This window comes from Vigna umbellata, chromosome 2 (genome assembly GCF_029865625.1).
Source record: "Vigna umbellata cultivar VRB3 chromosome 2, Vumbellata_1.0, whole genome shotgun sequence".
Classification (NCBI taxonomy): Eukaryota; Viridiplantae; Streptophyta; class Magnoliopsida; order Fabales; family Fabaceae; genus Vigna; species Vigna umbellata.
Genome location: NC_142166.1, coordinates 53,080,582 through 53,093,212, shown reverse-complemented (window position 1 = coordinate 53,093,212; position 12,631 = coordinate 53,080,582). Strand labels below are relative to the sequence as shown.

General features: G+C 31.6%; 1 protein-coding gene across 4 annotated transcripts; it reads right to left on the bottom strand.

Moving 5' to 3' along the window:
• Positions 1-51: 51 nt before the first annotated feature.
• Positions 52-11,543, bottom strand: LOC124834510 (heptahelical transmembrane protein 2-like). Of its 4 annotated transcripts, XR_015784479.1 has the most exons (11): positions 11,336-11,543; positions 11,165-11,260; positions 8,306-10,267; positions 7,350-8,096; positions 6,831-6,943; positions 6,506-6,625; positions 6,265-6,414; positions 5,578-5,881; positions 2,074-2,142; positions 1,910-1,988; positions 849-909 (listed from the first exon to the last, which is right to left on the bottom strand). XR_015784479.1 is itself a non-coding variant. In XM_088107525.1 (9 exons), the coding sequence occupies exons 3-9, from the start codon at positions 8,946-8,948 to the stop codon at positions 4,663-4,665; spliced, it is 2,604 nt and encodes an 867-aa protein (XP_087963651.1). In that variant the 5' UTR covers positions 8,949-10,267; positions 11,165-11,260; positions 11,336-11,543; the 3' UTR covers positions 4,619-4,662. The 4 variants fall into 4 exon arrangements, 3 of the variants coding, with proteins under 3 accessions (XP_047165174.1, XP_087963651.1, XP_087963652.1); XM_088107525.1 differs by lacking the exons at positions 849-909; positions 1,910-1,988; positions 2,074-2,142 and adding an exon at positions 4,619-5,189; XM_088107526.1 differs by lacking the exons at positions 849-909; positions 1,910-1,988; positions 2,074-2,142 and adding an exon at positions 4,619-5,180.
• Positions 11,544-12,631: the final 1,088 nt, after the last annotated feature.

Here is a 12,631-nt window from a genome sequence, read left to right as displayed (position 1 = left end):
TTCCTATTTTAATAAACTGTTTTGAATTAGGTTCACATTTTTAAACTTCGTTATTGGCACTGGTTGTTTGAAAGGCTGTGTATTAAACTTTTCTGTTTCTAACATTACAGAATGATTGAATTAATATCTACATCAACTGGTGGCGGCTTATAATAAGTTAGCCATTTTTGGAAGGATGATGATCCAATCGGAAACAATCACCAAAAAATAACAATGATGCCAACTTTTCTAAAATGCACATGTGGGCGATCTCCGTCGAAATTCCATGACTAGCAGCGTGGCTTGAGTGTGTGCAAGCGCCCCAAGAAGAACAAAAACATGAAAAATCTGATGACTATGACCTGCAATATCAAATGCCCCAGGCTTCCATCGCTCTGGTATTCTAGTGACATAGAACACAGCTCCAGTGGCATATAGAATGGCCATTAGAAGCTCAAATCCTAGTGCAACAACAACCTGTGGGTGCTCCCAATGGGTCACAAGAACATGAACTGCAGGAATGACACCTGAAAATCCCATGGAGAGAAATAAACAAGCTCTGAAGGGTCGCAAGTGAGGGGAAGAAAGTGAAGGGGCGAGAAGGGTGATGATGGCGAGGACTCCAAACACAGTTATTGAGGTCAAGTAGAATGTCCTTATGTGAGGATTGCAGAAAAAGACATAGTAAATTGGAGCATAGAAGGAGCAAACTATCATGAGAGAAATTCCTACATAATCTAGACGCCAGAAAAACAGGTTGAAGCATTTTGAGTGGCATGCCATTAGATGGGAAATACTACTGAAAGCCAAGCAGCCCATTCCTCCAGCTAAGAAAACAAACCACGGCCATCTAGGAATTGTTTCTGCTTCTGCGCCATCTCCCAGGTCAGGAATGATAGATGGTACCAATAAGTAGCTCAAATGCGAATTCTGAAAATAATTAAATAAATAAATAAAATCACCAACATGGAATGAATTACTAAGTTTATCATAAAAGTAATCAAACATAATGCAAAAAACAATTTAGTAATGTCAGAAGACTCTCTAATACATCCAAGCCAATCCACTACTATCATCGATTAAAAAGTACAAAATTATGCATGAAAAGTTTATCATGTAAAGAGTGACTGTCACAGTTTTATTTTCTTTAAAAAAATTAATAATAGGTGTTTGCTCTATTTTTAAATAATAATAGTTTTAAAACTTTTACACGTTGATTAGAAAAATATTTAATTAATATAAATTTATTCCTGACTTTTATTGTTTTGTATCTATTTTTAACACAAGTGATTTTGCATTGGTTACTCCTAATTTTATGTAGTTATTGAAAAATGGCTTAAAAGACTAAAGTTGTTTTGGAGCAGATAAAATATATTTTAAAGAATATGTTAGAAAACCTAGTTACCAAAAACTATACTAGTATCGACTAGATATTAATTCAATTATTATAATAATGATATATAAATATAATATCGTAGATGTGAGATTTTAAAAACTTAAGTAAAATATAAATTTACATTATTTTAACATTTAAAATACATATAGAAATTAAACATATCATCAAACTTAAATTTAAATCTCTATAGTATTTGTTAATAGGAAAATTTTCCATGGACCTCTTTTAAACTTTTGTGCACCTTCCCGAATTTAAAAGTATTATTTTGTCGGTGTTAGATGGAGTTGAGGTAAAGATGGATGATTTGTGTTTCACCGCCCTTGTTAATAATAATCTATTAACCCCACATATACATCATCCAATTGTAGTTTCCAAAATCAGAAAATTATAACATCTCTAGCCAATTATCTTAAAAGCTTTTAACTAATTAAAATACTAATTTTACGTAAATTATTTATTTGAAATTGGACTGGAGAAATTATTTTCAATTTTGAAAAAAAAATATACTAGGCTCTAAATAAATAGAAAACAAACCAAGAATCCAGTAGTGATCGGAAGAGAACCATTGAATTCCTTTCCCATAATAAAGAGTTCCATCTCCATCGCCCCTACCCTACAATACGACGTAGCATCGCATCACTTCATTCATTCATTCATCTTTATCATATTCTCTCCAAACAAAGACCCTTAAATCATACCTGAAGATACTCGGAAAACAACATCCCAGCATTGCCAACGCCGCAAATATAAGAAACCCAACCAAATGCCTGCACCAATAACAGACAAAGAAACAAACATGTTGTGTTCGCAGCAGAACAAAACGATTGGACGAGAAAACACTGTGCCATAATCTTACTTAGTTATCCCTTATTAAAAAATTTCACATGACTTCCAAATTTATATTATGGATTATATAAATCTGGAATATAAATTCAAAATTTTACAATTTGGTGAAACATAATTTGAAACATTTTTTTTTTTAAATTTGTATTACAGAGGGTAGAATTTGTAGTATAAATTTACATTACATATATTACATATTGTTTCAAGGAAACATAATTTGCATTTCAAATTTATATGTAAAATTATGAATGTAAATTTGATCACAAAGTATATTATTCAAAATATAATTTATATTATTGAATGTTTTTTAAATTTATATTACGATTCACATAATCTAAAATGTACATTTGAATCATGATGATAATTAAAAATATTTCTGGATTACACAATCCAAATACCCAAGTTAATTTCGATGTAAGTATAATTAAAATTTAAGAAAGTGTAAGGAACAAGAAGAAAAAAGAGGTTGCAAGAAGAAATTCCCAATAAACAACGCATAAACAAGTGAAGAAGAAATTCTCACGTCCAAACATTGAGCGTTTCGTTGTGCCACATGAAGACGCTCAACAATGCCTCCTTCACGGACCACTCCGACCGGTAATGATCCAAGATGAACTCGTTGTCTTTCAGGTACGTCGGCAACTCCTCAAACCTCACCAATCGCCTTTTCCCCATTCTCTTCCTCTTCCCTCTTTTCCCGCGACCGTTCCTCCACGCTCGCCGGAAAATAACTAACCGTTTTTTCCGGCGAGTGGGTCAACAGCGCTTTGTTTTCGCTCTCACCCCTCACGCCTTAATCCATTTTCTTCCCCCTTCCTTCTATTTATGCGCATCGGGTAAAAGACAATGCTATCTGAAGTGTGAACCATTTTTCTTTGCTTAAAAAAATTGTTTGGTTGTGGACGCAAAGCAATAGAATTTGAAGGCAATTTGATTGCGTGCGTGCAGGGATTAGTGGAATACACTAAGATTACCGTAAATTGAAAATGTGTTTTTTTTAGGGATTGTGATTTTAGACTAAGGAAAGGGGAATCACGTTTTGTGAGAAGGTGAAGAGTGAGATTTCTGTGAACGAAGAAATAGCATTTTTCAAACGATAAATTAACGAGCTCGTTTCTAAAGCGTGACGAAATGTATTGTCACCGCTCATGCAAAAATCACTTTTGATAATGGCTTCTTACTTTTTGCTTTATGTCCAATTAAATTTGGTGTTAAGGTTAAGGAAAATAAATAAATGTAGATATAGTATAATATAAGTGACTAAAATAATAATTAAAAAAATAAACAAAAAGCACATGGTGTTGTTAAATATCTTGATAAAAGAATGTGATTATTATAAATTTTTAGTAAATAGAGTGACTCACACTCTAATACTAATTTCAAATTTAAATGGATTTATTATATGTAATTAAAAATAATTATAAAATATAAATAACAAAATGAATATATTGATAAAGATAAAATAAAAAAATTGTTTGGTTGGAAAATAATTACAAAAAAAAATATTTTATTAATAATTAAGCTATATATTATTCCATACATATTCCATACATATTCCATATATATATATATATATATATATATATATATATATATATATATATATATATATATATATATTGTCTTTTCAGATGAAAATCCATCAACTTTTAGTTGTTTAAACTTTTTTTGGTGAATTCATATACTTTCATACAAATATTTGTGGGTAAAGAATTATTTTATGAAATTAATCATAGGGTTTTTCGTATGAAAGAGAAGATGATTTATACATACTAGTGATTTATATATTCAAAAGAAAATGTTACTTCTAAATATAGAAAAAATTGAATAAAATTTTAAAATACTTAATTTTTATAATTAAGTATATTAGAGGCCGGGTTCAGAACTAAATAATTGCAAATTCTATCTATATACTATCTAGTTCCTCAGTTATTTTCAAATGGTTTAATAGCCAATCTAGTCTTCACTTTGGTTGAAAAATCTCAATTTAGTCTCTCGTTATAAAAGTGTTTTGAATTAGTCCTAACTTTTAAAATAGTGGGTCAGATTGGTCCCTTTCGTTAAATATAAGTTAACGAAATTAATGGATGATGATGTGACACAGCTTAAAGCTTAGCTTTAAGCTGTGTCACATCATCATCCATTAATTTCGTTAACTTATATTTAACAGAAAGGACCAATCTGACCCACTATTTTAAAAGTTAGGACTAATGTAAAACACTTTTATAACGAGGGACTAAATTGAGATTTTTCAACCAAAGTGGAGACTAAATTGGCTATTAAACCTTTTCAAATTTATCTTTTCTCGCTTCTTCGAGCTTGAACTCGTTCCTTTATTCACGTGTTGTACCACCGTTCAACTTTTTGCTTTGCTCTAACTCTTCTAAGACGAAATGTATGTCTAAGGAGAAACATAAAATGCATAAAACTAAAGTGTTTGCTAATCACAAAAAGTCGAAACATTTTTTCGGAACATCAAAAAAGTCATTAAGACTTGTAAGTTGTTTCTTCATATCGTGTAGTTCTTGAGCTAAATGATCATGTCTCTTCAGAAGTTCATCGATTGGCGTCTTTATACTATCTACTTCCTCAGTTAAATGGTCATGTCTCTTAAGAAGCTCACTCATTTTTGCCCTTGCATGGTCCAACTTAGGATCCCTTCCCACAACACGTTGACGCATTTCATCAACCCACGACCTCTCAAATCCAAGTTGAACAACTTCATCACACAGTTTAAGGAAGTCCTTTTCTCTATGAGGATTAACACTTGCAACACTTTCACTACGAAGGAACAACAACATATCTGCCAATGTTTTCAACATCCAAGCTCGAAAGCGATCGGTGAACTTCTCACACGCATTCCAAAGATAAGGATATGCTTCCATCGCCTCCACTAGCAGAGAAATTTGTGAATCATTGAGATCAACAAAGTGCTTATACTTTTCTAATCTTGTACGAGTATCTGCAAAAGCTGTAAAACGTTTGAGAAGTACGTGACATATACATACATATATACATATATATATATATATATATATATATATATATACATACATATATATATATATATACATACATATATATATATATACATATATATATATATACATACATATATATATATACATACATATATATATATATACATAAATATATATATATACATACATATATATATATACATACATATATATATATACATACATATATATATATACATACATATATATATATATACATACATATATATATATACATACATATATATATATACATACATATATATATATATATATATATATACATATATATATATATATATATATAAGATGGACAGGAGACAAGAAAAGAGCAATAACCTGGAGTAACCACAACGTCAATATGGGAAACAATTCCTATTCCCTCTGTTTTATCCAACAAGTTCACCCCTTCTTGGATTTTGATAGTTTTGTATGGTGCTATTTCTGTCTTGTCTTCATTCATCTCATTATCTTGTTTAACAACCTGGGAATCTTGTGGAAGTATGTTTGCACCGCTTGACTTGTGAATTGTAACACCATTAACCAAGCTAATGTTATCTCTACCAATTGGAAAGGTTTTAATTGTAGCTCCCTCTGTTGCAGGTCCACCTCTGCTCCTTTCTCTTCCTTTTTCCTCAGTATTCTATTCATCATGAATGGAAAAGTAATGTTTTTGTATAATTAAAGTTATAACTTTTTAAAAACATTTGTTTCATAATGTACATCATGTATTGGTACCACATTTGTGTATATTACCATGTTTACAAGTAAAAGTATTTTATGCAAGGGAGTTACCATACAAGTTTGAGATGAACTTCTTACCTCTAAAATAGAAGTTGGTATTGCAAGTTTATCAGATGTCATAGTTTTTTCAATGTTTTTTGCCTCTATTTCATCAGTACGCTTTTCCAAAAGTTATGTTGATTGATTAGTAAGTGAAGTTTAGTTGTGGTTGTTTTAATTTCTACCATCATGTAGTTTACTAATGTATCATTTTCAGAAGATTAAAAGAAAATATGTAAATACCTGAGTCATGTTTGGAGAAGAAATGACTGGAAAATTTTGCTCCATCGCTTGCGGGTCTGATGTCATTTTGATGGTACTTTGAGTTTGTCCAAGTGGAATTTGTTGGTCTGTGAAGTATGATCCAGTCGTTGATTTTCCACCCAACAACTCCTATATGAAGTGATGAATGTTAACTGATAAAAAGTGTTGAGAGTCATTCACTTCCTCAAATATTTAGAAGAGCTTAATAAAGTGCATTTACCTGTGAATATGTTTCATGATTAGACTTACCATCCACCTTTGAATTTATTGAAGTTGTAGGAGCCACTTCCTTTGGACCATAATCTTTCTCGATAAATTTCTTATCTGACTTTTCATTGATCTAATCAATGATAAAGTATATGAAAAGGAGCATCTCAATAAGTCAGTTTTTTTAGAATAACAGTAATTATATATGAAAAGACTGTTTTTCAATTAATGAATTGAGTCTCAGAAAAATGAAATGAAGTTTGTCAAATTTTAGTGAAGCAATTATTATTATGATTGAAATTCACAAGGTTAAGTTGGACAGGTTGATTAGTTCTGACCTGTGAAGAAGGCAACTCAGTGGTATTGCTGCTTGTAGAAACTTTATCCAATTCCTTAATTTCATCCATCAGTGACTCAATATACAAGGAAGAAATTTTAGTGTCTTCCAAACCTGTAGCTCAAGTGTATAATCAAGGACAAAAAATAATGCAAGTTCAATATTCCATGAATGATCATTATATTGTCACAATTAAAAAAAATGGAAAAGAAATTAACGTGTAAACAATTAAAAATACTAGTGATTTTTTTTTACAAATATTTGGTTTGAAATATGAATTAAATAGTTAATTTGTACATATTTTCTTTAGGTGGAACAAAGAAACATAAATGATTTGGCACTTGAGGATGGTTATTTGAAATGTAGTTATGCTCAAATTCTATAAACAATTAAAATGTTAGTTGAAGATTTCAAATTTCACAACTATATTTAAGCACAAATCACTATGAATCGTTTATATATGAAGTATCCATAGTAACATGTAATGTTTGCAACAACATATCCATGCATAGTATTTTACCTTTCAAAGGAAAATTTTGTTGGAGTTCTTCTGGCGTAGTTGTTGAAGTCAAAGAGAGTATTGGACAATTGCGGATAATGCGATGCTTCACATTTAAAAATATAGTCTCTTGGTGAAAATTTGAAAGATGCATAAATATTATAAGTTTCAGTTGTGAAAGTTTAACTTCGGTCTTTCCTGTCTCATCGTATTCGCATGAAATAAACTCTTGTAGTTCAATGGGTCCCTTTATGATTAGAATCTTCAAGTTGGAAAGATCATTGCATACAAATACAGAGGTGAAACATTTCAACTTGTGACATTCTTGAATAAGCAATGATGCTAGTTTGGGGAAGCATGGTTTTGGAGAAACGATATTGGACAGCCTTTTATCCTCCAAATCCTCTTCAATGATCTGTCTTAATTCCTCGCATCCACTTACTTCTAGATGATTCAACTCTAGTAGGGATCTCAACATACACTGAGGAAATATTACTTCCAAATTTTCACATTTCTTGATACTTACCTTTTTCAAACTTGAGAACATTGAAAGATCACTTTCAAATTCATGCTCATTTTCAGCCATGTTTTTCTTTTTATTTCTTTTGACTCTTGTAGGAGTTATTATATACTTCAAACCATGACAGTCAAATATCTTCAATTTTTCCAATGAAGTCATGGTCTTAGTTACGTATGTCGTAAACAATGAGCCTAACATTGGACATGAATATATCTTAAGAAGTGTAAGGCTAGACAGAAAAAACGATCCTGAAAAACAATTATAATTAATAACAAAAATGTTAGTCAATTAAGAGTTTCATTATTGTTTTCAATAGATTGATCTTGACGAACTAAAATCACAAACTCAAACATCAAATAATCAGCTAATAATGATATTTAATTCTATCACCAAAAACTTTATTGAATTTGAAGAAAAAAATAACATTCTTTTGAGATATGCAATATGGAAAAGGTACCTGAGGGTGTTGATGGAATTGAAGTGATTCTGGCCGAAAATCTAAATTGGTTAGATTCAAAACGTTGATGGTCATCTTCCTCAACAATTTCATTTGTTTCTTCATGGTGTGTTGGTGGAAAAGCATCCTCAATTATTTGTTCTATATTGCAGTTTATAATCTCAAGCATTTTCAATTGAGTTAGGCCTCCTGTAACACTGGCCGAGAATACATGTTTTAATTTTCCACATTTATGTACCTCCACTTGTTGAAGATTCTGGAAAATTCTGGATTGCACAGAATGTTCAATTGTGAATTTATCTTCACTCTTTTTTGTTTTGCCATCATCAGCTACTATATACTCCAATATGTCACAATTGCATATGCGTAATATTTTCAACTCTGTCAGACCTTGAGCAATGACATATGTGAAGAGAGATGTAAACTGTGGGCAATTTTCTATATACAGCTTCTCTAATTTTTCAAAACACCCATTGGCAGGTTGACAACCATGCCATAAAGCTTTTAGATGTTTCATGTTGACTATCCTCATCAAATTCAACTTGGAGAAGAGATTTTCCATCTTACTCAAATGATTGCTAGTGTCAACCAAACACACTATCTCTTCACAATCACGAATCATGAGTTCTTTCAACTCATTCATGCCTTCTTCAATTTGAAATATATCAGGAATTACATTTTTTGCACCTCCTTTAATATTTGCTACAGATAACTCTTGCTTTTTTTTGCCAAACCTTTAATAACCTCATTTGATATGTCAAAATAATTAAGTACTAAAGTTCTCTCATAAGAAGAAAACTCTTGCCATACATATTCAGTATAAAAATAATCATATCCTAATATAATTCCATACCTTTGTAGTGTTTGGGGGACACTAAACGAGTTAAAGAATAATTTAACCTTTTCTTCCTCGTGATACATCCAAGTGTGTTTAAAAATGTATAATTCTTCAAGAGATGGGATTCTTTTGATCTCTTCAAAAATCTTGCTTTTAATGTCACAACTTTGAAACTCTAACAACTTCAAGTTTGTAAGTGGTGTAACTGCAATATCAGTTTGCAAGTCAAGGAATGAAGGCCATGAGCAACGATGAAACGAAAGACTTTCAAGTTTCTTCATGTCTCTTACAAATGAGATGTCTCTCAATTTCCAATATCGAAGCACTAGACAACGCAGATTTGTCAATGCTTTGAAAGACGTTGTTGACAACTGCAACCCATAGTCGCATTTATTGGTAATAATCAAAACTCTAAGTTTTCCCATTCTTTCAAAAATTCCATTCGATACTTCCAATTTTGTTTGTATAGTTAAAAACTCAATATTGGAACAATCCAAACCATCTGGAAATTTCTCGCACCATAAATATCTTATTGAACCTTGCTCTAAACTTACATCCTTTTTCGGTTCACACTGGACGATCTTATTCTCATTCTTTGTTATCCAATGCGCTACATCACGAACCAAGTCATGCATTTTGACACATTCATGATCCGCCTCCATCATTAAACAAAGGAATTGAGGCAATGCGTTCAAGTTGTATAAATTGTCTGCCTTCTTGAATGATCTTTTGAAGGTCTGCTTTTTTGTTTGCCAACTTTTTTCCTAAACGGTATCGCCAAATCCAATTTGGCCAGTATCCAAAAAAGCAACTCTTTTTGGCATTTGTCTCTCTCAGCAAACGATTCACATTTTCTGAATCAATGTTTGCATTCTCCAACCATTTATCAATAACTTGAGCACTCTTTAAGGTTTGTCTTCGAGCATGTATGACACGATCTTCTACATTCCTTCTCGTTTCGATCAAGTTGTCTTCTTCTTTTTCAAGCTCTTTAACAAAACTATTAAAGCAAAATGAGTATTGCAATTGATTAACCGCTCCACACGCCACGTCTTTCAAAACTCCAGACAAAAAATCATTCAGAATGTCCATCAATTCACTTCACTCTATTCAACTTAATTAACCTGATAATACAAATATAAGATAAAATAAATGAGTTTTATATCCAATTAAAAACCAACTATAAATTAAAAGATTAGTTTTGTTTTTCAAATTGCCCAAAAACAATCTTATAGTAAAATTAAAAGAAAATTATAAATGAAATAACATTTTCTACTATTTTATCTTTTTTTTATTCTGACATGGATTTTTTTTGTCGGCATGAAATTTATTTAAAAAATGTTTTGCCTTCCTCCACGCAAAAATTCAAATGTGAATATACTTAAATGGCAAACAAATTTTCCACCACTCAATAAAGTTGTCTAATAATAGTTGTGGACTAAAATAAGTACAAATTTTTATTAGTAAAAAAACAGGTTAATTTCTCAAATCATACGCAAAACTTACCAATTTATCAATTTAAAATACTTTGAATACAAATACTTCGGGAATAGTTAATCGCAACTAAAGGTTATTTAATGTAATTGATACAAAAATTTATCATGTGTTTGATAAAAAAAAGTAAGTAGAAGAAGAGGATAAAAAAAAGGAAGAAAAACATGTGAAAATTACACTAGAAATGAAAAACATTTTTCACTGAAAAAAAAATTGAAAATGAAATTACTCACGTTTATATTTTAATTTCAACAAATAAAAAGAACAATTCAAAAAATAATAAAATATGCTAATATGCTCTTAGGAATCACACTCACTTGTTAAATTAGTTTTATTAAGAACACCTATTAAACAGAATTGCTAAAGTTAGGAATCAGTTGTTAACTTAATTTTATTAAAAACACCTGCTAAACAGAATTGCTCAAGTTAGGAATCAATCTATTGTTGGAATTTCTCTTAAGGCTCTTAAATGATGAGAGATCCAAAAGAATTGGAAATAGAAAACGAGCAGAAATTGGTAAGCTCACCTCGTCTTCTTTCAAATACTGTCGTTGATAACTATAGAAGATTCCAGCAAGAGATGGAACAGAAGATAGAAGAGTTGGTGAGAAAGAAGTTGTGTACTGCAATAAAGGAAAGGGCAGAAATTGATAAGAACAGGAAACCTGTTGGAAATTAAACCGATCATAGTTACTTACCTTTCAGAGAGAATAATGAATATCGAGATGAACAAGGGAACGCAGAGGATAATCTTACTCATTCACTCACTTCGTCTTCGTCTTCGTCAACACTACTACTCATTATTGTTCTCTTTTTCTCTTCTTATTCACAGCCCAGCTGTGATGCACGGTCTTCATTCAATGCTCTTTTTTTCTTTTCTTCTTTTTTATCGACAGCCTAGCCGTCAACCCGTCACCCACTTGACATACCTTCCAATCACTAGTACAAAATTTGTCTTTAACATCATCTAGTAGACGTCGAACCACAAAATAATCAACCTAAATAATTGATCGGTGGCATTTTCGTAAATAAGTTGGACACATAGACGTCTGTTAAGGGGACCCGACGTCTATAATGTTATAGACGTCAGTGTCCCTCCTAACAGACGTGTATATGTCTGACAAGTGATGAAAAGTTCTTTTTTTCCGTCATATAGACGTATGTCCCCTTTGCGTCTGACGTCTTGTTTGCTGTTAAAACAGAAATCGAACATGCGGTTACGCGCACTTCATTGTCTTCCTTCTCGCCTTTTCTCTCCGCGACATTGCATTTTCAGGTGTGTTTTGTCTCTTTTGAACCGTTTAAACTTACTTTTACTTCGATTAAATTAGTCTTTGATGGATTATCTTCCATTTGAACCGATTAAAATGAGTTTTCGTTGTGTTTTGGTGCAGTTTTTCTCGTGTCTTTGGATAGCGTAGTAGCACATTCTCCCTTTGCTAGTTTCCTCGTAAGAAAAACTTGCGTCTTTTGGATGTCTTATAGCGTTTCAATCCAAAACTGAACCTGGGTCCTGGCCTAGTTCTCATGTCACCGTATTCGTTTTCATTGCCGGTTGGAATGGAACTAGGCAAGGACCCATATTCGATTTAAAACAATGTGGCATTGAAGATCATGACATATCTCCATTGAGAGAATTAAGCAATTAATAAATGAAGGAGTACCTAATACTTTGGATTTTACTAATTTTGAGACTTGTGTGGATTGCATAAAGGGTAAGCAAACTAACAAGTCTAAAATTGATGCCAAGAGGAGTTCAAATCTGTTGGAAATTATTTGTTGTCCAGAGATGAATGCAAGTATACTTCATCACCTTTATAGACGATTACTCAAGCTATATGTATCTCTACTTACTTTATTCTGAGGATGAAGCTTTGGATGCCTTTAAAGTTTTTAAAGGTGAAGTTGTGAGATCAGATAGAGGTGAAAAGTATTATGGTAGATACACAGAGAATGGACAAACACTTGGTCCGTTTGCGAAGTTTCCTCAAAAA

Bases quoted from the DNA above. Each gene is read 5' to 3' on its own strand.
- LOC124834510 (XM_088107525.1), bottom strand. From the start codon at position 8,948: ATGAATGAGTTGAAAGAACTCATGATTCGTGATTGTGAAGAGATAGTG. The intron at 6,944-7,349 runs GTAAAATACTAT...CTTGAGCTACAG, and splicing joins ACAAAATTTTCCTTTGAAAG to GTTTGGAAGACACTAAAATT. The intron at 5,882-6,264 runs GTATTTACATAT...CATGATGAATAG, and splicing joins CTTCTCCAAACATGACTCAG to AATACTGAGGAAAAAGGAAG.